The 27,457-nt window shown below is 45.6% G+C and overlaps 1 protein-coding gene and 1 long non-coding RNA gene across 7 annotated transcripts in view; one reads left to right on the top strand and one right to left on the bottom strand.

The window, feature by feature from the left end:
- The window catches only part of LOC142311088 (zinc finger BED domain-containing protein 6-like), a 91,136-nt gene extending 71,260 nt beyond the window's left edge, over nucleotides 1–19,876 (top strand). For 4 of the 6 annotated variants that reach the window (XM_075349166.1, XM_075349164.1, XM_075349168.1 and 1 more), the window contains one exon: nucleotides 16,537–19,876. In XM_075349166.1, coding sequence (XP_075205281.1) covers nucleotides 16,537–19,718 — 3,182 coding nt within the window. In that variant the 3' untranslated portion in view covers nucleotides 19,719–19,876. Of the gene's footprint in view, nucleotides 1–10,735; nucleotides 12,497–16,536 lie in introns of those variants that run through there. The other 2 variants (XM_075349169.1, XM_075349170.1) reach the window with 2 other exon arrangements.
- The window catches only part of LOC142311109 (uncharacterized), a 127,875-nt gene that overhangs the window by 75,033 nt on the left and 25,385 nt on the right, over nucleotides 1–27,457 (bottom strand). The window lies entirely within an intron of this gene.

The raw sequence follows: 27,457 nt of genomic DNA, 5'->3' as shown, positions 1-27,457 counted from the left end.
CCTATACGTGGCTATTGGACTTTGCTATAGTCCCACTAGTGCCAAGACATTTGCAGAGCGCATCTGCCTGCGTTGCACACTCCAACTAATTATAACTAAGCCATTATACTAGCAAACACTTAGTGTACCTAGTGGCATCCTATACGTGGCTATTGGACTTTGCTTTAGTCCCACTAGTGCCAAGACATTTGCAGAACGCATCTGCCTGCGTTGCACACTCCAACTAATTATAACTAAGCCATTATACTAGCACACACTCAGTGTACCTAGTGGCATCCTATACGTGGCTATTGGACTTTGCTATAGTCCCACTAGTGCCAAGACATTTGCAGAGCGCATCTGCCTGCGTTGCACACTCCAACTAATTATAACTAAGCCATTATACTAGCAAACACTTAGTGTACCTAGTGGCATCCTATACGTGGCTATTGGACTTTGCTTTAGTCCCACTAGTGCCAAGACATTTGCAGAACGCATCTGCCTGCGTTGCACACTCCAACTAATTATAACTAAGTTACATTGTCAGGGATATTTATTCTTTATTATTCTGCTGTTAATAAAGCTAGACCAACACTGCAATCTTCACCACCTCTCAATTTTTACTACCACATTTTCAGTCCACAATCTTGTCGCAATCAACATGAGTGGCAAAATGACAGATGCTGGTGGAAAGGGGAAGAGGCGTGGTGGAAAAGGCAAAAAAGGTTTTGTCAGTGGGGAAGGTGGCAAAGCTCCATTATCATCTGCTGCAGATAGACCATCTACTAGCAAAAGTAAGATGTCTACTACTTATTGTGGACAATCCGATGTGCTCCCTTTTTTACGGACACGAACAAGAGGAACAAAGGTAGATGATGGGCAAAAAAGGAAAATGCTTGAATGGATCTCAAGTGGTCCAACAAGTGCCCTCTCAGCCACTTCAAGTACCGCATCCAAAAAACACCAGTCCTCTGAGTTGTCATCCCAATCACACTTGATTTCTCCCAGCTCTGAAGTCTCCATCAGCCCTGCACAGTATGGTGGAACTGAGATGGCTGAGTCTGCAGAGCTGTTCAGTCACACTATAGCCTGGGAATCAGAGGTCTGCTCCCAAGCTACAGTGAGTACAGAACAGGAAATGGTCTGCAGTGATGCCCAGAACCTTTGTGACTCTGATTCAGGCCGTGAGGACCAAGTTTCTGAGCATAATGTTGACCCTTTGTCACAAACTGTAACACCTGTGGTTATAGACAATGAGGAACATACTGATGAAGATGAGACGCAGATACCCGATTGGGATGACAACTTAAATATTCGGTCAGGGCAAGAAGAGGCTCGGTCTGAGGGGGAGGGGAGTGCAAACACAACAATTGATGATGACGTTCTAGATCCCACCTACTGTCAACCCCCAGTCAGGCACTCGAGGAGGTCAACAGAGGCGGTGGAGGAGGATGCAACCGACGACGAAGTTACCTTGCGCCTTCCTGGACAGAGTCGGAGCACTGGTAGCACGTCTACAACTGCATCCTCAGCCACCACTCTGCCTATGAGCATTATTCGGGGTGGATCAACAGGTCGCATGGCCTCTAAGCCTTGCCTAGCCTGGTCCTTTTTTCACATCGAAAAAGATCGCCCAACTCATGTGATATGTAACATTTGTCATGATTCTGTTAGTAGAGGTCAAAACCTCAGCAGTTTGACAACTTCTTCCATGAATCGTCACATGACTAAATATCATAAGTCCCGGTGGGAAGCTCACCGTGCTGCAATGCGGCCTAGCGGAGCGAACCATCCACCGCCCGCCCCTTCCAGTGCATCCGCGCGCTCTTCATCTTCTAGGACTGTGGGGACAGCTGTCACACCTGTTTTTCCACGCAAAACTTCCACCACTGTAACCGCAACAGGCAGTTTGCTTGTAAGGTCGTCAGTTGGTTTGGAAGGGGAAACAAGTGAGTGTGTACAGCTCTCTCAGACATCGATAGCACCAACGTTGGATGAAGGCAACATCATGTCTCCGCCTGCACTTTCCTCACAAACCTGCATTTTTCCAGGGACACCCTACTCAACACCGTCTACACACAGCAGCCAGATCTCTGTCCCTCAGATGTGGTCAAATAAAAGGCCACTTCCTCCGACCCATGACAAAGCTAAGAGGTTGACTCTATCCCTCTGTAAGCTGTTGGCTACCGAAATGCTGCCTTTCCGCCTAGTGGACACACAGGATTTTAGAGACCTTATGTCTGTCGCTGTGCCCCAGTACCAGATGCCTAGTCGCCACTACTTCTCTAAGAAAGGTGTGCCCGCGCTACACCAGCATGTCGCACACAACATCACCGCTTCCTTGAGAAACTCTGTGTGTGAACGGGTGCATTTCACCACCGATACTTGGACCAGTAAGCATGGACAGGGACGTTACATGTCGCTGACTGGGCACTGGGTAACTATGGTGATAGATGGTGAAGGGTCTGCTGCACAAGTCTTGCCGTCCCCACGACTTGTGTGTCAATCCTCTGTCTGTCCAAGTTCCGCCACTGCTTCTGCATCCTCCACCTCATCTGGGTCCTCCACCTCCGCCCCAAGCCTGCCTGGTCAGGCCACCAGCGTTCTCACTGCGCAGAAGGAATCACGCACCCCTCATTACTATGCTGGCAGCAGAGCGCAACGGCATCAGGCGGTCTTTAGCTTGACATGTCTTGGGAATAAGAGTCACACAGCTGAGGAGTTGTGGTCAGCTCTGCGGTCCGAGTTTAATAAATGGTTGTCTCCACTCAACCTGCAGCCTGGTAAGGCCGTGTGCGACAATGCTGCAAACCTGGGTGCGGCCCTTCGCCTGGGCAAGGTGACACACGTACCTTGTATGGCTCACGTGTTGAACCTTGTCGTGCAGCAATTTTTAACACAGTATCCCGGCCTAGATGGCCTTCTGAACAGGGCACGAAAACTGTCTGCTCACTTCCGCCGTTCAAGCGCCGCAGCTGAGCGACTTGCATCGCTCCAGAAGTCTTTCGGCTTGCCGGTTCATCGCCTGAAATGCGATGTGGCGACACGCTGGAATTCAACTCTCCACATGTTACAGCGACTGTGGCAGCACCGCCGTGCCCTGGTGCAATACGTCATGACGTATAGCCTGGGCCAACGAGATGCAGGGGTGGGGCAGATCACCCTGATGGAGTGGTCTCAGATCAAGGACCTATGCACCCTTCTGCACAGTTTCGACATGGCGACGAATATGTTTAGCGCTGACAATGCCATTATCAGCATGACGATTCCAGTCATTTACATGCTGGAACACACGCTAAACACTATTCGGAGTCAGGGGGTGGGACAACAGGAAGGGGATGAGCTACAGGAGGATTCATATGCGCAAGACACAACAACATCACCAAGGTCCAGACGTTCATCATCACCAAGGCGCCAGGCATGGGAGCATGGGGTACAGGGATCAACAAGGGCGCATGGTAGCAGGCGAGATGTTGAGGAAGGTGCAGGAGGACATGAAGAAATGGAGGACGAACTGTCCATGGACATGGAAGACTCAGCAGATGAGGGAGACCTTGGTCAAATTTCAGTTGAAAGAGGTTGGGGGGAGATGTCAGAGGAAGAAAGAACGGTTAGCACCTCTATGCCACAAACACAGCGTGGACTTGGTCCACATGGCTGCGCAAGACACATGAGTGCCTTCTTGTTGCACTACCTCCAACATGACCCTCGTATTGTCAAAATTAGAAGTGATGATGACTACTGGCTTGCCACACTATTAGATCCCCGGTACAAGTCCAAATTTTGTGACATAATTCCAGCCATAGAAAGGGACGCACGTATGCAGGAGTATCAGCAGAAGCTGTTACTCGATCTTAGATCTGCTTTTCCACCAAACAACCGTGCAGGTGCAGGGAGTGAATCTCCCAGTTGTAACTTGACAAACATGGGACGGTCTCGTCATCTTCAACAGTCTACACGTACCAGTAGGACCGTATCTGGTGCTGGTAACAGCAATTTTATGGAATCTTTTCATAATTTTTTTAGACCCTCCTTTGCAAGGCCACCAGAGACAACAAGTCTGACACATAGTCAACGGCTGGAGAGGATGATACAGGAGTATCTCCAAATGAACATCGATGCCATGACTGTGCAACTGGAGCCTTGCTCCTTTTGGGCTTCAAACCTAGAAAAATGGCCAGAGCTCGCAACTTACGCCTTGGAGATTTTGTCGTGTCCAGCTGCCAGCGTTGTCTCTGAACGTGTCTTCAGTGCTGCTGGGTGTGTGCTGACAGATAAGCGCACGCGTCTGTCCAGTGACAATGTGGACAGACTGACGTTCATCAAAATGAACAAGTCATGGATCCAGAAGGAATTTACAACCCCTGTGTCATCCTGGGGAGAGTAAATGCTTGTGGATTTTGAATGTGCTTGATGCAAATGTAGCTGTGAAGTGTACAACTAGGGCACAAGTGCTGCCACTGAATGGGTGGGTGTGTGTGGGGCACAATTTTTTGAAAAAAAGGGAGACTCCGCTTGGAGTAACCCTTGCTTACATTGTTTTTAAAAGAAGCCAAGATGAACAGAGCTGGGATCAGGAAAGACTTTGCTACCTACCCCGGTGTCATCCTGGGGACGGATAAGAATGACGTATTTTTGAATGTGCTTGATGCAAATGTAGCTGTGAAGTGTACAACTAGGGCACAACTGCTGCCACTGAATGGGTGGGTGTGTGGGGCCCAATTTTTGGAAAAAAGGGAGACTCCGCTTGGAGTAACCCTTGCTTACATTGTTTTTAAAAGAAGCCAAGATGAACAAGTCATGGGTCAGCAAAGACTTTGCTACCTACCCCGGTGTCATCCTGGGGATGGATAAGAATGGCGTATTTTTGAATGTGCTTGATGCAAATGTAGCTGTGAAGTGTACAACTAGGGCACAACTGCTGCCACTGAAGGGGTGGGTGTGTGTGGGGCCCAATTTTTGGAAAAAAGGGAGACTCCGCTTGGAGTAACCCTTGCTTACATTGTTTTTAAAAGAAGCCAAGATGAACAGAGCTGGGATCAGGAAAGACTTAGCTACCTACCCTGGTGTCATCCTGGGGACGGATAAGAATGGCGTATTTTTGAATGTGCTTGATGCAAATGTAGCTGTGAAGTGTACAACTGGGGCACAACTGCTGCCACTGAATGGGTGGGTGTGTGGGGCCCAATTTTTGGAAAAAAAGGGAGACTCCGCTTGGAGTAACCCTTGCTTGATGTGTTTTTAAAAGAAGCCAAGATGAACAGAGCTGGGATCAGGAAAGACTTTGCTACCTACCCCGGTGTCATCCTGGGGACGGATAAGAATGGCGTATTTTTGAATGTGCTTGATGCAAATGTAGCTGTGAAGTGTACAACTGGGGCACAACTGCTGCCACTGAATGGGTGGGTGTGTGGGGCCCAATTTTTGGAAAAAAAGGGAGACTCCGCTTGGAGTAACCCTTGCTTACATTGTTTTTAAAAGAAGCCAAGATGAACAAGTCATGGGTCAGCAAAGACTTTGCTACCTACCCCGGTGTCATCCTGGGGATGGATAAGAATGGCGTATTTTTGAATGTGCTTGATGCAAATCTAGCTGTGAAGTGTACAACTGGGGCACAACTGCTGCCACTGAATGGGTGGGTGTGTGGGGCCCAATTTTTGGAAAAAAGGGAGACTCCGCTTGGAGTAACCCTTGCTTACATTGTTTTTAAAAGAAGCCAAGATGAACAAGTCATGGGTCAGCAAAGACTTTGCTACCTACCCCGGTGTCATCCTGGGGATGGATAAGAATGGCGTATTTTTGAATGTGCTTGATGCAAATGTAGCTGTGAAGTGTACAACTAGGGCACAACTGCTGCCACTGAAGGGGTGGGTGTGTGTGGGGCCCAATTTTTGGAAAAAAGGGAGACTCCGCTTGGAGTAACCCTTGCTTACATTGTTTTTAAAAGAAGCCAAGATGAACAGAGCTGGGATCAGGAAAGACTTTGCTACCTACCCCGGTGTCATCCTGGGGACGGATAAGAATGGCGTATTTTTGAATGTGCTTGATGCAAATGTAGCTGTGAAGTGTACAACTAGGGCACAACTGCTGCCACTGAATGGGTGGGTGTGTGGGGCCCAATTTTTGGAAAAAAAGGGAGACTCCGCTTGGAGTAACCCTTGCTTGATGTGTTTTTAAAAGAAGCCAAGATGAACAGAGCTGGGATCAGGAAAGACTTTGCTACCTACCCCGGTGTCATCCTGGGGACGGATAAGAATGGCGTATTTTTGAATGTGTTTGATGCAAATGTAGCTGTGAAGTGTACAACTGTGGCACAACTGCTGCCACTGAATGGGTGGGTGTGTGGGGCCCAATTTTTGGAAAAAAAGGGAGACTCCGCTTGGAGTAACCCTTGCTTGATGTGTTTTTAAAAGAAGCCAAGATGAACAGAGCTGGGATCAGGAAAGACTTTGCTACCTACCCCGGTGTCATCCTGGGGATGGATAAGAATGGCGTATTTTTGAATGTGCTTGATGCAAATGTAGCTGTGAAGTGTACAACTAGGGCACAACTGCTGCCACTGAAGGGGTGGGTGTGTGTGGGGCCCAATTTTTGGAAAAAAGGGAGACTCCGCTTGGAGTAACCCTTGCTTACATTGTTTTTAAAAGAAGCCAAGATGAACAGAGCTGGGATCAGGAAAGACTTAGCTACCTACCCTGGTGTCATCCTGGGGACGGATAAGAATGGCGTATTTTTGAATGTGCTTGATGCAAATGTAGCTGTGAAGTGTACAACTGGGGCACAACTGCTGCCACTGAATGGGTGGGTGTGTGGGGCCCAATTTTTGGAAAAAAAGGGAGACTCCGCTTGGAGTAACCCTTGCTTGATGTGTTTTTAAAAGAAGCCAAGATGAACAGAGCTGGGATCAGGAAAGACTTTGCTACCTACCCCGGTGTCATCCTGGGGATGGATAAGAATGGCGTATTTTTGAATGTGCTTGATGCAAATCTAGCTGTGAAGTGTACAACTGGGGCACAACTGCTGCCACTGAATGGGTGGGTGTGTGGGGCCCAATTTTTGGAAAAAAGGGAGACTCCGCTTGGAGTAACCCTTGCTTACATTGTTTTTAAAAGAAGCCAAGATGAACAAGTCATGGGTCAGCAAAGACTTTGCTACCTACCCCGGTGTCATCCTGGGGATGGATAAGAATGGCGTATTTTTGAATGTGCTTGATGCAAATGTAGCTGTGAAGTGTACAACTAGGGCACAACTGCTGCCACTGAAGGGGTGGGTGTGTGTGGGGCCCAATTTTTGGAAAAAAGGGAGACTCCGCTTGGAGTAACCCTTGCTTACATTGTTTTTAAAAGAAGCCAAGATGAACAGAGCTGGGATCAGGAAAGACTTAGCTACCTACCCTGGTGTCATCCTGGGGACGGATAAGAATGGCGTATTTTTGAATGTGCTTGATGCAAATGTAGCTGTGAAGTGTACAACTGGGGCACAACTGCTGCCACTGAATGGGTGGGTGTGTGGGGCCCAATTTTTGGAAAAAAAGGGAGACTCCGCTTGGAGTAACCCTTGCTTGATGTGTTTTTAAAAGAAGCCAAGATGAACAGAGCTGGGATCAGGAAAGACTTTGCTACCTACCCCGGTGTCATCCTGGGGACGGATAAGAATGGCGTATTTTTGAATGTGCTTGATGCAAATGTAGCTGTGAAGTGTACAACTGGGGCACAACTGCTGCCACTGAATGGGTGGGTGTGTGGGGCCCAATTTTTGGAAAAAAGGGAGACTCCGCTTGGAGTAACCCTTGCTTACATTGTTTTTAAAAGAAGCCAAGATGAACAAGTCATGGGTCAGCAAAGACTTTGCTACCTACCCCGGTGTCATCCTGGGGATGGATAAGAATGGCGTATTTTTGAATGTGCTTGATGCAAATCTAGCTGTGAAGTGTACAACTGGGGCACAACTGCTGCCACTGAATGGGTGGGTGTGTGGGGCCCAATTTTTGGAAAAAAGGGAGACTCCGCTTGGAGTAACCCTTGCTTACATTGTTTTTAAAAGAAGCCAAGATGAACAAGTCATGGGTCAGCAAAGACTTTGCTACCTACCCCGGTGTCATCCTGGGGATGGATAAGAATGGCGTATTTTTGAATGTGCTTGATGCAAATGTAGCTGTGAAGTGTACAACTAGGGCACAACTGCTGCCACTGAAGGGGTGGGTGTGTGTGGGGCCCAATTTTTGGAAAAAAGGGAGACTCCGCTTGGAGTAACCCTTGCTTGATGTGTTTTTAAAAGAAGCCAAGATGAACAGAGCTGGGATCAGGAAAGACTTAGCTACCTACCCTGGTGTCATCCTGGGGACAGTTAATTATGGCGTATTTTTCAATGTGCTTGATGCAAATCTAGCTGTGAAGTGTGCAACTGGGGCACAAGTGCTACCACTGAAGGGGTGGGTGTGTGTGTGGCCCAATTTTTGGAAAAAAGGGAGACTCCGCTTGGAGTCACCTTGCGGTGTTTTACATGATTTTAGAAGGGCGTGCCATGCCTATATCTGTGTGTCCTCCTCTTTTTCCTTGTCCAGCTGTTTTGTTTTCGCATGAGTATATGTCCTTGTCACTTTCCAATGTGTTTGAGTTGTTTGTCACCTTTAGGACACCTTTGAGGGTGTTTTCTAGGTGTTTTTCTGTGTTTGTGATTGCCTGCCATTGTTTCCTATGCAGTTCGAGTTCGGTTCGTCGAACGTTCGACGAACCGAACTCGAACGGGAGGTCCGTTCGGCGAACCAACCTCGAGCCGAACCGCGACCGGTTCGCTCATCTCTAGTAAGGAGCTCTGTTGAGTGGCCACTATACTGTTTTATTACTGGTGGGTTTTTTTGTGTTTTAGTCCCAATTTTGGTTTTGTTCTTTCCTTCTGAATTCAATGATGGTCTCTCCTGGGAGCCGTTTCTTGTCAGCTTTGTTTACATTCACTCACTCTAGAGAGAATCAAGTGGACGTATTACTGCCCCAGGAGGGGCCACGGAGGGAAATATTGTCATGGAACTTCTCACATGTAGTTCTCCATACACGCGCCGGAGCCGGAATCCTATACAGGAGCCTGTATTAAATGTGTGACTACATCATATTTGACACGTGTATACATGACTTGAGTACACCCAGACAGCAGGAGTTTTGTGCAAGAATGTGGCTTATAGCTTTCTGCAGGAGACCCAGTTAGGAACTATCCTTATTATGAGACCAGCTGAAGCACTTTGGAAGTGCGAAACGGCCGTCGTCGGACGTGTATAGCTCTCCCTCCCCACCCACCTGCCCTGCACATGTAACCTCCACATCCGAATAAATACGTGTTCACACAGCATATATCTGGTGAGTGCCATCTTCTTCCTAAATTGGATCTTATTATAAGACTATTTCCACCTTGAGGCCTTGTGTGTTTCCCTGCTGCTATTATTATATGCTCTGTGTATTTTTTTTTTTTATCAAGCCTCTGCCGGGGAGATTCAGTGTCTTTGGATTCAGCTACCTCGTGCTGCCAGGTGAGGGGATCCCCTGATCATCAGCCAGCAAAGTGGAAAGCACATGATCCTGGGCTTTGTCACAGACTTTGCTGTGTGAATGTCCCTCTTGGGCCACTCGGAGGGTATAGGCAGCCGGCGAGTCTGTAGCCCCGGGAGGGAGAGGGATTCCTTTGAGGCCCTACTGGCACCCAGGATCACATAGCAATGTCCTCAGGCTCTGGCATCCAAGATGGCACCCGCCGCAACTAGACCTCCAGGCTGCGAAGTGCTGTAGGGTGAGTAGTGGGATGGTTTGCCTGGCGTCTGGTTACTTACTCTTTATCGACTTCACCCCAAGGTCTCAGCGGCTTCCTCAAGATCTGATAACTGCCTGGCACAGTTCTTGCTCGATCCTGGGCACAATTAGCATGGTGTTCATTCTAACCCGAGGCAGGCCTCAAGCTTTAGGGACCTCTCTAGGAAACCCCGCTGGGTGCCACCAGATATTTTCCGGCTCTCCGGTCCTTTAGGCAATACCAGCGCAGGCTTTGGGTGAATTTGTAGGAACAGGGCTGTTTTGAGAGATGATGATTACAGATTTTTCTTTGTGTCTCAGGAGCTCTATGCACGTCTGTACTCTTTAGTGGCCAAATTCGCTGTCTTCTTATAGGCTTCTCCTGCTTTGTGGGCCATCACCTTTTTCATTTTCACAGTGCTAGGCAGCTGCTTAAAAGAAATTATGGATGCTTTTTGATACAAGATTACATGAGGCTGGTTTGTATAAAGATGTGAAATTTGCACCACCCAGTCTTTCCTAACCACTACGGTGAACAAGCCATAACCTTAACAGGCTAATTAGGGTCTGAAACCTTAGTCAAAGTTATCAGAGCACACATCTCCAAGGGTATCCAAACCTTTGCATCTGACCATTTTCCTTTTTTGTTCATTTTAAAATGTAAAGATGAAAATATATTTTTTTTGTGGAAAATACAAAGGAAATGTGTCATCTTTAACTTTATGCCTTTTTAGAGATCATTTCATCTTCAACTTGCTTAACTGTTCACCATAACAATAATTTTGACCAGGGATGTCCAAACTTTTACATGCTACTGTATTTGACCTATATGAGATATTATGAGATGCATTTATCATCATCAGTCTGTGGTGAGAAAGCAATATTTTTAGGGATGCATTGCAGGATGTTAGAAAAAAGTGTCCGTGGATCTTACTTTTGTGTTTTGCAAAAGATGAAAAACAATATTTTTATGTCCACAGGAGACTGCACCAAAACGTTTGTGGACCATCTCATTTCATTAGCAGATTATGAAGGAACTTATGACACTATTGAAGATTACAGTTATGGACAACATTTGACAACACTTCTTGCATCAAATTTACCATCAGTCTTTCAAAGCATAGACCTATCTACTAATCCAACTAATCACATGGAACTTTCACATGGGTCATCACAGCTTGAAAATCAAACTACAGGAGAGACAGCGCGTAAAATATTTCCTTGTTCTGAATGTGGTAAACATTTTACAAAGAAATCCAATCTTTCTATGCATGAAAGAATCCACAGAGATGAGAGACCATTTTCCTGTTCAGAATGCAGCAAAAGTTTTCGTCAGAAATCAGTTCTCTTTAAACATCAAAGAAGACATAGAGGGGAGGAACCATTTTCATGTTCAGAGTGTGAAAGAGGTTTTCAACAGAAATCAGATCTCATTGTACATCAAAGAACTCACACAGGGGAGAAGCCTTATGCATGTTCTGAATGTGGGAAATGCTTTATGCAAAAATCCGTCCTTGTTACACATAAAAAAATTCATTCAGGGGTGAAGCCATTTTCATGTTTGGAATGTGGAAAATGTTTTACCCGAAAACAAGATCTTTTTAAACATCAAATAACTCACACAGGTATGAAGCCATTTCCATGTTCAGAATGTGGGAAATGTTTCACCACAAAATCAAATCTTATTGAACATCAGAAAACTCACACAGGGGTGAAGCCATTTTCATGCCCAGAATGTGGTAAATGTTTTATCCAAAAATCAGATGTCCTTAAACATCAAAAATGTCACACAGGGGAGAAGCCATATTCATGTTCTGAATGTGGGAAATGTTTTGCAAGGAAATCATGTCTTGTTGAACATCAAAGAACTCACACTGGGGAAAAACCATTTTCATGTCCAGAATGTGGGAAATGCTTTAGCCATAAGTCCGCTGCTGTAAAACATCAGCTAATCCATGCAGGGGAGATGCCATTTTCATGTTTGGAGTGTGGAAAATGTTTTCCAAAGAAATTACATCTTATTGAACATAGTATAATCCACACAGGGGATGAACCATTTTCATGTTCAGAATGTGGAAAATCTTTTAATCAGAAATCAATTCTTGTTAAGCATCAGAGAACTCACACAAGTGAAAAGCCTTTTTTATGTTCTGAATGTGGAAAATGCTTCACAAGAAAATCAAGTCTCATGGAACATTTGAGAAGTCACACAGGAGAGAAACCATATTCCTGTCCAGAATGTGGGAAATGTTTCAGCCAGAAATCTGATCTTGTTAAACATCACAGAACTCATACAGGGGAGAAACCATTTTCATGTTCAGAATGTGGGAAGTATTTTAGACAGAAATCAGTTCTAGTTAATCATCAATTAATCCATACAGGGGAAAAGCCATTCTCCTGTTCAGAATGTGGAAAATGTTATAGCCATAAAGCAGCACTTGCTCAGCATACGAAACGAAGCCATTCTAATGTTCAAACTGTAGGAAATGTTTTACACTATACAATGATCCAGGAAACTCATTTGGAATAAAAAAACAAAACAAAAAACTTAATCAGCAGAATTCTCTTGTTTTTTTTTTTTATTTTATTTTTTTACTTGAGAAAAGCTAAGTCACTAAACAGAACATGTATCATTTAATTGTTCTGCAGTTTGAGATCTGGAACTTTCAACTGTTCTTTTGCTGCTTCGTCTCTTTCTCTTTAGATATAGCAGACAAGTTGCTAAAAGATTTTATTTTGCCATTTTTATGTGTGGCAGTCATTTAAAGGTTAAGTGAACATATACACAATATACAGTGCCTTGCGAAAGTATTCGGCCCCCTTAAATTTTTCAACCTTTTCCCACATTTCAGGCTTCAAGCATTAAGATAAAAAAATTTAAATTTTATGGTGAAGAATCAACAAGAGGGACACAATTGTGAAGTTGAACAAATGTTATTGTTTATTTTAAAATTTTGTAAAAAATAATAAACTGAACATTGGGGCATGCAATATTATTCGGCCCCTTTACTTTCAGTGCAGCAAACTCACTCCATAAGTTCATTGAGGATCTCTGAATGATCCAATGTTGTCCTAAATGACTGATGATGATAAATATAATCCACCTGCGTGTAATCAAGTCTTCGTATAAATGCACCTGCTCTGTGATAGTCTGTGTTCTGTTTAAAGCACAGAGAGCATCATGAAGACTAAGGAACACAACAGGCAGGTCCGTGATACTATTGTGAAGACGTTTAATGCTGGATTTGGTTACAAAAAGATTTCCACAACTTTAAACATCCCAAGAAGCACTGTGCAAGCGATCATATTGAAATGGAAGGAGTATCATACCACTGCAAATCTACCAAGACCCGGCCGTCCCTCAAAAATTTCATCTCAAACAAGGAGAAGACTGATCAGAGATGCAGCCAAGAGGCCCATGATTACTCTGGATGAACTGTAAAGATCTACAGCTGAGGTGGGAGAGTCTGTCCAAAGGACAACAATCAGTTGTACTCTGCACAAATCTGGCCTTTATGGAAGAGTGGCAAGAAGAAAGCCATTTCGCAAAGATATCCACGAAAAGTGTTGTTTAAAGGTTGCCACAAGCCACCTGGGAGACACACGAAACATGTGGAAGAAGGTGCTAGGGTCAGATGAAACCAAAATCGAACTTTTTGGGCACAATGCCAAACGATATGTTTGGCGTAAAAGCAACACAGCTCATCACCCTGAACACACCATCTCCACTGTCTAACGTGGTGGCAGCATCATGGTTTGGGCCTGCTTTTCTTCAGCAGGGACAGGAAAAATGGTTAAAATTGATGGGAAGATGGATGGAGCCAAATACAGGACCATTCTTGAAGAAAACTTGTTGGAGTCTGCAAAAGACCTGAGATTGGTACGGAGATTTGTCTTCTAACAAGACAATGATCCCAAACATAAAGCAAAATCTACAATGGAAGGGTTCACGAATAAACGTATCCAGGTGTTAGAATGGCCAAGTCACAGTCCAGACCTGAATCCAATCGAGAATCTGTGGAAAGAGCTGAAAACTGCTGTTCACAAACACTCTCCATCCAACCTCACTCAGCTCCAGCTGTTTGCAAAGGAAGAATGGGCAAGAATTTCAGTCTCTCGACTTTCAAAACTGATACACATACCCCAAGCGACTGCAGCTGTAATCGCAGCAAAAGGTGGTGCTACAAAGTATTAACTTAAAGGGGACGAATAATATTGCATGCCCCAATTTTTAGTTTATAATTTTTTATTAAAGTTTAAAATAAGCAATAAATTTCATTCAACCACTTGTTGATTCTTCACCATAAATTTTACATTTTTATCTTTGAAGCCTGAAATGTGGGAAAAGGTTGAAAAATTCAAGGGGGACGAATACTTTTGCAAGGCACTGTAAACTTTAAAATAACTTAATACAAGAATAAGGTGTAAACAAAAAACAGGTGAAAAGCACAAATACTAGACAAAAAAAGGCACAGATGCAATAGTAAATCAGGCCCATGTTTATCCATATCTATGCTTGCCATTGTGGGCAGGATTTGGTGTTTTCAGCTGATTAATCAATTACAATTTTGTAAAAAGTGGCAAATATGTTGTATAAACGTACTCTAGTTATCCCCACACCCTCTCCTGAAGTGACTTTATGCATGCATGAAAATTTTGCACAAATTTTGTGTGATTTTAGTGCAACATGAGACTTTGTGCACCAAGTTGCAAACCTAAAGAGTATGTTTTAATTTTGTGCATAATTGGTGAACCACATATGCCATTTTAAAGCATTCCTCACAAAAATGTCAGAACACCCCAAAATAAAAAATAAGTTACTTAAAAAAAATCTGATACAGTATATTTACATGCAGTGCTTAATATAAATGAGTACTCCCACCGTGAAATGTAATATCCTAATCACTATCTCACTTACCACAAGAATAGTTTCCCAAATTTTGACAAGACTAAAGCGGGCTTTACACGCTGCGACATCGCTAGCATTTGCTGGCGATGTCGAGCGTGATAGCACCCGTCCCCGTCGTACGGCCGATATGTGGTGATCACTGCTGTAGCGAACATTATCGCTACGGCAGCGTCACATGCACATACCTGCTCTGCGACGTTGCTCTGGCCGGCGAACGGCCTCCTTTCTAAGGGGTCGGTTCGTGCGGCATCACAGCGACGTCACACGGCAGGCATCCGATAGAAGCGGAGGGGCGGAGATGAGCAAGACGTAACATCCCGCCCACCTACTTCCTTCCGGATTGCCAGTGGAGGCAGGTAAGGAGATGTTCGTCGCTCCTGCGGTGTCACAGCGATGTGTGGTGCCGCAGGAACGAGGAACAACATCGCTAATAAGCAGAAAATGATTTTTTTTGTTTCCAGATGACCTCTCCGCGGCAAACTATTTTGACCGCTTTTGCGATCGTTTAAGGTCGCTCATAAGTGTCAAACACTGCGATATCGTTAATGAAGCCGGATATGTGTCACAAACACCGTGACCCCGACGATAATTTATTAACGATATCGTAACGTGTAAAGCCCGCTTTAGTTTCATTAGAACATTTTTTTTTTTTTTTTTACTCAGGTAAGTTTAGGTAGAATTGAATACATCTCACATCATTAATCAACTGCAGCTAGTACTTTGTATGACCACCATGATATTTAAGGAAAACGCCAAGTCTTCAAGCCATCTCCTGGCAGAAAAATGTGTCAACACCGAATTGTGTTTTTGGTATGTTTTTCTGCTAAGAGATGCAGTTTTGATGCACAAATTTCTACAACCAAATACTCAACGTGCACACACAGCCTAATAAATTGGAGAAGAGGGTGGTGTTGTGTTGGTTTTTTTTTTGTTTGTTTTTTTTTTAATTAAAGGATTTCTCTCAGTGTTTTGTCTTTCTTTTTAATTACACGATTAATAATGGAGGGCGGTCTCATAGACCTTCCCATTACTAATCCAGGGCTTCGTGATGAGCTGGGTAAAGCGCCATAATTGGCACATCTAATGGATGCGCCAATTCTGGGGTGGTGGCAGGCTGTTATTTTTAGGCTGGGGAGGGCTCCAAACCATGGGCCTCAACAGCTGTCTTCCTTGTCTTGGCCAGGTATCAATATTAAAGGGGACCCCGACAATGTTTTTTTTTTTGTTTGTTTGTTTTTAATTATGTATATAACTAAAAAAAACAAACCTGCATGGGGTCCCTTGTATTTTGATACACAGCCAAGATAATGCACACAGCTGGAATCTGCAGCCTGCAGCTGTCTGTTTTATATTCACTGGGTAACAAAATACGGGGGATTTATTATTCTTTGTTACTTTTTTTAGTGTTCGATTTTCTCTGCATAATAAAGCTTGGTGAATGGCTGGCTGCAGCCAGCCAATCACAAAGCTTTGACTAGAGGAACTTCTTGCCACATCACAGACATCCTAAATATTGGCACGACTGTGATTTGGGTGGCAGCGCCGCATGTGACACACCCTGTATAAAGGCTGGATCATATGTTGCTCCCCCACTTTAAGCCTCTGCGAGGAGTGCCCCAACAGCCTGGTGAACGCTGCAATTGTACATATCGTCTATTATTGCTTCCTTGTGATTCGGGTAAGTGCTATTTAATACATTCACATTTTTTCACATACTTATCATTTTTGTTTACCAGTTTAACATGAAATTTCGAGTGTGGTGGCTGTTTGTAGTTATTACCATCATTTGTTATTTGTTCTTTTTAATTTTACTTAAATACTATATATATATTGATTATTTGAGCACTTTTTTTTTCTTTTTTTGAATTCTAGTGCCTGTAAACATAAAGAGAACAATTAATAGAGAATGTATACGTGGCTGTGGTGCAGCGACTGGAAGAAAAGGACGTGCTCTATCTCCACCTGTTAAGCACCCTAAAGAAACCCCTTTCTCAGAACCATACAAGCAGCAAGGTATTCTGCATCATATCGTACGCCCAAGTACCACAGGACAAATTGTGAGCCAAGAACATTTCTTTTCATTGCCTTCTTCTCAGTCCTCTGCAGAAAGTGCAGATTTGGCAGTTGAGGGCCATGGGCATCTGGATTCCATCTCCGTCCCTTGCAAATTGGCCAAGCTGTCTGAACCTCAGCAGTCTCTTCTGCTCTTTGATGGTTCCGCTGGCTGGGGTTCCGTGGCCCATCCACCTGGCCTTGCTGCAGAAGTGAAAGTGACTGAGTGCACTGACGCCCAACAACAGGTGCCAAGTGCTGTGGCTTTCTTGAATGTCCAGACTGGCAATGAGAGCAGGGGTGAGGAGTGGGTGGAAGATAATGTTTTAGACTTCACATGGACTGAAGGCTGTTATAGTGACATGCCCAGTTTGGATGAAGAAGTAGTGGTCACGCTGCCCCAACAGCACAGCAAGAGAAGTAGCAGGATGGAAAAGGACAGCGAACAACCCCTAGCCAGTACTTCGGCTGCTACTGCCCATCATGCCGATGAACTGAGCACATCAAAACCTACTCAAAAGAGCTCCCTCACATGGCATTTCTTCAGGCAATGTCCTGATGACAAGAGACGGGTGATTTGCAAGCTGTGCCATCAGCGCCTAAAGCGAGGCATAAATATTATGAACTTGAGCACCACTTGCATGAAGAGGCATATGCAATCAAAGCATGAGCTGCAGTGGAGTACTCATCTTAAAAACCAGAAAAGATCAGAGCCTCCTCCTGCTCCCTCTTCAGCTGCATGCTCAGCTTCTTCCCCACAATCACGAGGGCCACCTGCCTTCCCGCAAAGACAGGATGTGACAGCACGACCACCACCACCAGCATCACCGAGCAACTCCACACTGTTACATGGAAATGTTCAGCTCACCATCCCCCAAACTCTTGTGAGAAACAGGAAATACCCCCCTACCCACCCACGAGCCATGCTTCTGAATTACACCATTTCAAAATTGTTGGTCTTGGAAATGCTGCCATTCCAGCTGGTGGAAACCGACAGTTTCAAAAATCTAATGGCGGTGGCTGTCCCACGGTACATTGTTCCCAGTCGCTACTACTTTTCCAGACGGGCCATCCCTGCCCTGCACACACATGTTGTGGACCAAATGAGGTGTGCACTGCATAATGCCATCAGTGGCAAGATCCACATAACCACCGATACATGGGCCAGTAATCACGGGCAGGGACGTTACATCTCCCTAACTGCCCACTGGATAAATCTAGTGGCGGCTGAGCCAAAGGGGGAAAGCGTTCTAGGACATGTCCTACAACCACCGAGGATTGCTGGACGTTTCTCAGTAAAAGTGTCCTCAAGCTCCTACTCTGCTACCGCCTCACCCAGTCACAATGTGACCTGCACCAGCAACTTCACCACAACCAGGGGGAAACGACAGCAGGCTGTCCTTAAACTCATCTGCTTGGGGGACAAATCCCGCACCACGCAGGAGCTGTGGACTGGGATCAAGCAGCAAATAGATGACTGGTTGGTGCCGCTGAACCTGAAGCCCGGCCTGGTGGTGTGCGATAATGGGCGAAATCTGGTCGCAGCTCTGGACCTAGGCAGCTTGCTGCACATTCCTTGCATGACTCATGTTCTTAATTTGGTGGTGCAGCGCTTCCTTAAGAATTACCCAGGCATGTCCAATCTGCTGGTGAAAGTGCGGGCAGTGTGTGCTCACTTTCAGCATTCTCACCCAGCTGCTGCTCGCCTGTCTGCACTTCAGAGTCACTTCGGCCTTCCTGTTCACAGTCTTATATGTGACGTACCCACAAGGTGGATTTCCACCTTGCATATGCTAGAGAGACTGTGTGAGCAGCAGCAGGCGATAGTGGACTTGCAGCTGCAGCAAGCATGGAAGAATTGCTCCCTGGATCAACACCCCTTTACTGCCAACGAGTGGGCCTCCATGCGGGACTTGTGTACTGTGTTGCACTGCTTTGAAGACTGCACCAACATGGTCAGCGCAGAAGACGTCATAATCAGTGTAACTATACCGCTTGTATGCCTGCTTGAAAAAACTCTTCAGGCAATGATGGATGACATGCTGGCACAGGAGGAAGAGGAGGAGCAGGAACAGAAACCGTTAACACCAATATCAGGCCTGTCATCAACACATGGTTCAGAGGGTGGCTTTCTGTACCAACAGCAGCCAGGTACACAAGTGTCCAGCCAAGGGACAGTTTTGGAGGATGTTAATGAGGAGGATGAAGAGGAACCATGTTCCCAGCAGGGTGGCACTCAAAAGAGCTCACCGGCATCACTGGAGCATGGCTGGGGGGATACAGAGGACACAGACATTACACCTCCCACTGAGGACAGCTTGTTGCCTCCGGGTAGCCTGGCACACATGAGCCAATACATGCTGCTGTGCCTGCACAATGACTGCCGAGTTGCCCAGATTCTTACTAGTAATTATTACTGGGTGGCCACTCTGCTGGATCCCCGCTACAAGGACCACGTACCATTATTACTTTCGTCCTTGGAGCGGGATAGCAAAATGCGTGAATACAAGCGCACGCTGGTAGATGCACTACTGACAGCGTTTCCACCTGACACTGGTGGCTCAGTGAAAGCAAAAGGCAGAGGAAGAGGAGTACGTTGCCAACGCAACTGGGGCACCAGGAGGGTTAGCATGGACACATTTTGGAAAAGGTTTGTGAGCAGGCCACCATGTGATATGGCATCTATCAGCAAAAGGCAACGTTTCCACCACATGGTGGAAGAGTACATGTCCACACATCTACATGAAGTAACTGATGGGTCTGACCCTTTTACCTTTTGGGTGTCCAAATTGGACACATGGCCAGAGCTTGCCCTTTACGCCTTGGAGGTGCTGGCCTGCCCTGCGGCAAGTGTCCTGACCGAGCGGGTCTTCAGCACTGCAGGTGGTGTGATCACAGACAGAAGCATTGGCCTGGGCACAGCCAATGTGAACAAACTCATGTTCCTTAAAATGAATCATTCATGGATCACACAGGATTTTTCCCTACCGATCGATCACTAGATAGCTAGACGAGCTGCACCCAGCCATAGTTGTACTCTATTTGACATTAATTTATTGCGTCCCCAAATATGGACCAAACACTACCCCCCCCCTCAAAAAAATAAAAAAAAGTGTTGCCCACCTCTTCCACTAGTACTGTTTATATTTGTTTTGTTTTTTTTCCCGTTTATAAAGTCAATTGGCTTTCATTTAAATAAAAATAAAAAAAAAAAAACCACCCTCTTTCTCCAATATTTTTTGAGTTGTATTTTTTATGAGTTGTCCTTTTGAATGAAACTATTAGCAAAAAAAAAAAGTGCAACTCCACGATTTATTTGGGTTTTTTTTTTATTTGCCATGTTCACAATACGGTAAAACTGACCTGACATTATTATACTCCAGGTCAATACGCGTTCATAGATACCAAACATGGATAGCTTTACTTTTATCTAAGTGGTGAAAAAAAAATTCAGAATTTTGTGCAAAACAAGAATTGTGTTTTCATCACCATTTTTCGAGTCCTGTAGTGTTCTCATTTTTCTGGACCTGTGGCTCAGTGACTGCTTATTTTTTGCATTTTGAGCTGACGTTTTTTAATTATACCATTTTAGCGCAGATGAGATTTGATCGCCTGTTATTGCATTTCAATGCAATGTTGTGGCGGCCAAAAAAAAAAAAATTAATTTTGGCGTTTTGGAGGGGTTATTTTCTCGCTACAGTGTCTACTGATCAGATTAATTGATTTTAGATTTTGATCTGGCATTTCTGACCGCGGTGATGCCAAATATCTGTATTTTTTTTTAGCATTATTGTTTGGGGCAAAAGTGGGTGATTTTGAACTTTTGGGATATTTTTTTCAACTTTTTTTTTTTTATTTTACTTATTTTACTATTTCCCCTAGGGGACTTTATGGCTGTACAACCTGATTGTTTTGTGCTGATCAGAGCGATGCTTCAGGAATGCTGATCTCCTGCGAGTGTCGGTACTCTGCCAGCATTCACAGGAAGAGAGCGAGGAGCCAGCACGATCTGAAAATGGCATGCATCATATAAAAAGTGCAAATTCACAGATTTATTCCAACTGTACTATATTTGAAAATGAGATTTTTAGCAAATAAGTGATCAATTCTTCGAGCCACCCCTGCCAACTTCACGGCAAATCTCAATAGGGGGGTCCTACTCTATATTATATATTTCATGTGCCATGCGGCCTCCTAGATAAAGTTAAAAGCAGAACCATAATGGAACACACATACCTATAACCTGTATATAACCTCTTATACCCGGGTCATCATCTTGCCCTATGCTGTCATGGTAACACCTTGGTGCCTCTTGATCGTGACATTGTTGGCGATGAACAGCGCGCTACCCGCTGGAGCTCATTAAATTGCACTGTCCGAGATCAGATCAGCAGACAGGTGTGGGGACTACCGTGGGCTCGCCGCTAATCGCGTGAGTGATGGGGGGTGAAAGTCTAGCCGGACCCGGTGAAGCCTAACATCGATGGGTTTACTCATCTCTAATCTCTACCAAGGGCATGGAGTGATGGCAGCGTCTTCTCTTTCAATAGAGCGCAGTACATCTGTGAATTCATGATATCGTCAATGAAATATATCTGCATTACACTAGCATCACTCATGCAGCCCCCATAAGAACATTGCCATCACCATGTTTCACTGTAGGCACCATGCATTTTTCTAAACTAAGTTTTCTAAATGCATGGTGAAACCGTGAAACACTTTGGTAATGTCCTTATGTGTAGCTGCATGAGTGATGCTGGTGTTGGCGACCTAAATTTCATTGATGATATGAATTCACAGATATACTGGTCTATATTGAAAAAGAAAATGCTACCATCACTCCTTGCCCTTCTAGATGGGCAGTTTTCCAACATCACAATGATCCAGAACACACATCTGTTGCATTTCTGAACAAGAACAGAACATTCTTGAGTAGCCAAGTATGAATTCTGATTAGGTTAGGGGGGATACCAGGACTGTAAAAGTCCGGATCCGCGCGGTTTCAAAAGTATCCAGCTCCTCGGGCCAGTAGTTCTCAGGGAATTCCAGATAATGATCCAAGTCTGGTACTTGGGTAATAGAAAAAAATAAAGGATAAAATAATAAGGCAAGCGGTGCTATACTTACTAAGCCTCCGGCGCGGCTGTAACTGCTCCCACGGCCGCCCATTCACTGCCGCATATTAGGCTCATGCATATATGCACTGCTCTCCTCAGCCATCTGTATCTGTGATTTGGTTGCAGTCAGACACGTCCCACACTAAGTGACAGTGTGTCTGATACTTCCAATCACAGATCCGGTCTGTCGCTCCATCATCCAGTAAGAGTAAATAAAAAAAATTGGCATAGCGTTCCCCCATATTATGATACCAGCACAGATAAAGCATACAGCTACAGGCTGCAGCCCCCAGCCGTGCGCTTGTCTTGGCTGTGTATCAAAATAAAAGGAACCACATGCTTTTTTTTATAATAAAAAAAATAAATAAAAATGTACGGTCCAACCAATTTTAATACCTAGCCATGATAAAGCCTGACAGCTGTGGGCTGGTATTTTCAGGATGGGGACACCCATAGTTATTAGGATCCCCCCAGCCTATTGTCGCATCCTTTAAATAGCCACTTTTCCTGGCTATTCCTGATTGCCCCGGTGCGAGATCTGGGGCAGAAAGCTGCGTTTTTTTGCCAAGAGATGCAGAATTGGTGCTGAAATTTAATACACCATAATCCTGCACTTAATCTACACCACCTGGCAAAAAAACACCTGCATCACTACCGCTTGTGGTAAGATGCGGAGCTGATACATGCAGGAATATGGGTGCAGGAAATATGGTGTAAAAATTTCAGCAACAAATTTGATTCTCTTGGCAAAAAAATGTGCAAAAAAACTTTTGATGCCATTTCAGTTTAGTTTTCTTCCAGGAGGTGCAAACTTGGTGTTGAAATGTCTACATCAGATTTCGGCACCAAATTTGCACCTCCTCGCAGAAAACTGCACCCAAAATGGTGTGAAAACTATTTTTGTGCATTTTTTTTGCCAAGAAATGCAGATGTGGTGCTGAAATTTTTACACCATATTCCTGCGCCCAATCTACACCTTCTGGCTAAAAAAAACCCCATCACTATCGCATCATATCTCATGTTTTCTGCTAGGAGATGAAGGTCTGTGAACTCGGTGAGAGTTCATTAAGGTCACCTGTGGTCAGGTAACCTGCTATCACAGGTGGTGGACCATGGGAACCAGCAGCTGTAATTGCAACTTACTTTAGTGACGTCACTGCTGATCACGCGGCTCATTCATTCTCTGCCTGAACCTCACAGCATGCGGTCATGCTCTATGGCGCTCACTGTGGGCTTCAGATGTTACATAGCTGAATTGTGCAATACCTCGTGTGGATAACGTCGGATCTGCAGCGGTGTTTTTGGGGATAATAAAGGGGTAAAAGAGGGTGTTTTTTGTATTTTATTACAAATAAAGGATTTTTTTGCTGTTTGTGTTTACTTTCACTAACCGATTAGTAATGAGTGGGGTCTCAGAGTCTTCCCATTACTAATCTAGGGCTTAGTGGCAGATGTGGTCTTTTATTACCCCAATTGCCACCGCACCAGGGCAATCAAGAAGAGCAGGGTAAAGCGCCGGGCTTGTCACATCTAATAGATGCGACAATCCCGAGTGCCTGCAGGCTTCTATTTTTAGACCGGGGAAACTAATAACCATGGGCTTCCCAGCCTGAGAATACCAACCGCCAGCTGTCGGGCTTTATCATGGCTGGGTATCAAAATGAGTTAGTTATTTAAATAAATTAAAAAAAAAAGCTGCATGAGGTTCCCCCTATTGTGATACACAGCCAAGATAGGCTTTATCTGTGCTGAGTATCATAATATGGGAGGGGACCCTACTCCCAAGTTTTATTTATTTTTTACTCTACGATAGATGCATAGAGCGCCTGTTATTGGGAAGCAGTCAGACACTGTCATTCAGGGTGAGGGTGCATCTGACTGCAACCAATCACAGATCCCGGTGGATGGGGAAAGCCGTGCATATGAATGAGCTTAACAAGCGGCCTTGGAAGTGAATGGGTGGCCGCGAGAGCATTTACAGCCACGCCAGAGCCTCAGTAAGTATAGTGTGCCTGCTCCTGCTCCCCCATCCCTTCTATCACAGGACTCTGGTCGCCATAGACTTGTATGGGATCGGCTTCCGGCCAGATATCCGGGATCAATTTTCCGGGCTGGAATCAGATATTTTTTTTTTTTTTTTTTTTTAAAAATCCGGTTAGGCCCACCCGTCCCGGTTATCTGCAAGTTCGGCCATCAGTACTCCTGATCTGTAACCAACTAAAACACCTATAGGGAATTCTAAAGAGAGCATCACTCTCCATCCAGCATTCATGCACTAAATGCACTAAAAGAGATCCGTCTTACAAAATGTTAAGAGATAGATGTTGCAATATGTTGCCAACTCCTTCATCCCATGAAAGTAAAACCGACTCTTTGGAGATGCAAGTAGTTTCGATTTCAATAGAAGTTGTAATCCAGAATGTGTGTGGAGACTAGCGGTGCGCACAGCGATGATGTCATTGCTGTGCGCACGTGTCCACACGCAGCCGGCACAGACAGGATGCTACAGGGATCGTGGCCGGCTCCACACAGGTCAGCGGCGCTGCTGCTAACACAGACGGGAGGAGGAGCGATGCTGCATGGAGCGAGGAAAGGTGAGTATTTTTGTGTGCCACAGGATTCGGTATATAGCAGGATGGGGCCATATGCCAGGATGGGTTATGTAGCTGGATGCAGCAATATGCCAGGATGGGGGTATGTAGCAGGATGCAGCCATATGACAGGATGGGGGTGTATAGCAGGATGTGGCCATATGCCAGAATGGGGGTATATAGCACGATGCAGTCATAAATCAGGATGGGGTATATAGCAGGATGGGGCCATATGCCAGGATGGCATATATAGCAGGATGGGTCATATGCCAGGATGGGGTATATAGCAAGATGGGGCCATATGCCAGCATGGGGTATATAGCAGGATGCGGCCATATACCAGAATGGGGTATATAGCAGGATGTGGGACATATATATGCAAGGCAGGAGGATCATTACCAGGATGGGGTACGTTAGAGAATTTGGGGACATTACCTCATAACCGTGTCAGCAGCAGATCCTTGGCTCAAAACAGTTTGTCATGACCACATTTTTTGCTTAAAAATTTATTTTCCTCCTCTAAAACCAGGGTGCGTCTTATGATCCGGTGAGTCATATAGTCCGAAAAATACGGTAACTGTATCATTTCAAGCCACATTATACTTGAAAATGGTCATATTATATAAGAGAAGGAATAAAGAATCATTGAATTTGTAGTTGGTATACAAGAGAGCACTTAATAAACAAAAAATATATACCGTATTTTTCGCTTTATAAGACGCACCTGATTATAAGACGCACCCCCAAATTTGGTGAAGGAATAGAGAATTTTTTAATAAATGGGGTCCGTCTTATAATGCCAGTGTCCGTCTAACAAATAATATAGGGTATATGTCCCTCATAGCCCCCTCATCCTAAAATTAGCCCCCTTAATCTGGATATGGCCACCTTATATTGAACACGTCCCCCAGTGATGCCACATTTCCCCTATGGCAGGCAGACAGGGCCACATCAGCCTCTGTGGCAGGCAGACAGGGCCACATCAGCCTCTGTGGCAGGCAGACAGGGCCACATCAGCCTCTGTGGCAGGCAGACAGGGCCACATCAGCCTCTGTGGCAGGCAGACAGGGCCACATCAGCCTCTGTGGCAGGCAGACAGGGCCACATCAGCCTCTGTGGCAGGCAGACAGGGCCACATCAGCCTCTGTGGCAGGCAGACAGGGCCACATCAGCCTCTGTGGCAGGCAGACAGGGCCACATCAGCCTCTGTGGCAGGCAGACAGGGCCACATCAGCCTCTGTGGCAGGCAGACAGGGCCACATCAGCCTCTGTGGCAGGCAGACAGGGCCACATCAGCCTCTGTGGCAGGCAGACAGGGCCACATCAGCCTCTGTGGCAGGCAGACAGGGCCACATCAGCCTCTGTGGCAGGCAGACAGGGCCACATCAGCCTCTGTGGCATATTGCCCCCATGTTGCTGCTTTTAGTAAAATAAAAACTCTTTCCTTACCTTCTGCAGCACAGTCCTGTCTCGTGTCTCCCTCCTCGGGGTTGAACTCCTCCTGTCTCCTGCACTTCCTACTTCCTGGTTCTAGTGCCGGTCATGTGATCGGGACAGCAGAGAGAGATATCTCTGCATGTCTAATCACAGCCAGCAGGAGGGAGACCTGGAAGACGCTGGAGGAGGTGAGTAAACAGTTTTTTATTTTACTACAGCAGCAGCACGGGAGGCCATATCTAACACAGGGGGAGGGGGAATCTGTGCAATCAAAGGTAAGCACAGGCAGATAATATGCACAGCTCCCTCAGCCCATCAGCGCGATGCAGTTTCAGCACCACGCTTCTGATGGACAGTGGCTGTGCATATTATATGAGCGGGAGAGCAGGAGATCAAAGGCTGCCGCTCCCAGCTCCAAGCAGTCCCCAGCACCGCTCCAGAGCTGCCTGCACCTCCACTGGACTCTGTGTAATATCATATCATACATACACATATATATATAACCACCCCCCCCCGTATATTCGGATTATAAGGCGCACCCCCTACTTTCCCCCAAAATTTGGGGGAAGAAAAGTGCGTCTTATAAAGCGAAAAATACGGTAAATCTACACATGATTATCAAAAATAGAATCTGTAATACTATTGTATGTACTGCGGATTTCGATTGCGTTAGGGCAATGACAACCAGAGACGAGTTCTTGGTGCAAAGATGTTTATAATATGTAACCAACAAGATGTACATAAACGGAACAAAACACAGTAGAACATAAAACACAGGAAATACCTTCCAGGATCAGAGCGAATGGGAATTCCCGGGGCCACGCACCGGACTCCCCCAGGGAGACCACCAAGAGCGAACCCCTATACAGGGACTGTCTGGCAATCACCCCAGAAGGCCTAAATGCGCAGCAGCCGGGACACAAAGGGCAATAGGTATAGTCCAAAAATGTCCATACGAGATGAGAGTCCAGAGTGGTTACGAACCGGAAGGAACCGGGCAGAAGTGCTGAACAAAGACGGCAGACGGAGTCCGGGCACAGCTTGATGCGACCAGGTGAAGTCCAGAGTCGGTGTCGGTTGTTTTTCAGGAGGATCCAAATGTCAATCAGGAACCAAGAGCAGCAAAGCAGGAGTACACAGCAAGCAGTATACTCAGGCACTGGACTAAGCTTAGGGGGCGGCCTTTTAAACAGATGGACAGGAAGTAGGGCAACAGAACAGCAAACTCCATGTTAACAAAGGGCAAGCTCTTTCAAAAGAGAACTGGAAATCCCGGAACTCTGACAGTACTCCCCCCCCCCCCCCCCTACCCCCTAGAAACGGCCTCAGGACGGATCAGGGCCTGGCTTGTCCGGGTACCGCCGATGAAACTGAGCAACCTTCCGGGGCGCACGAATGTTACCCACGGGTTCCCAGGAATCGTCCTCGGGGGAGTACCCCTGCCAACGTACCAGATACTGAAGCCGATGTCGATGGAGCTGGGAGTCAATAATGTCCTCAACCACGAACTGCTCCTGGCCGTCAACCATCACAGGCGGAGGAGGAGGCACGATACGACCATGAAACGTATTAGGGGAGACAGGTTTGAGTAGAGAA

This window comes from Anomaloglossus baeobatrachus, chromosome 5 (genome assembly GCF_048569485.1).
Source record: "Anomaloglossus baeobatrachus isolate aAnoBae1 chromosome 5, aAnoBae1.hap1, whole genome shotgun sequence".
In the NCBI taxonomy this organism is placed as follows: domain Eukaryota; kingdom Metazoa; phylum Chordata; class Amphibia; order Anura; family Aromobatidae; genus Anomaloglossus; species Anomaloglossus baeobatrachus.
This window is presented reverse-complemented; position numbering and strand designations above follow the sequence as displayed.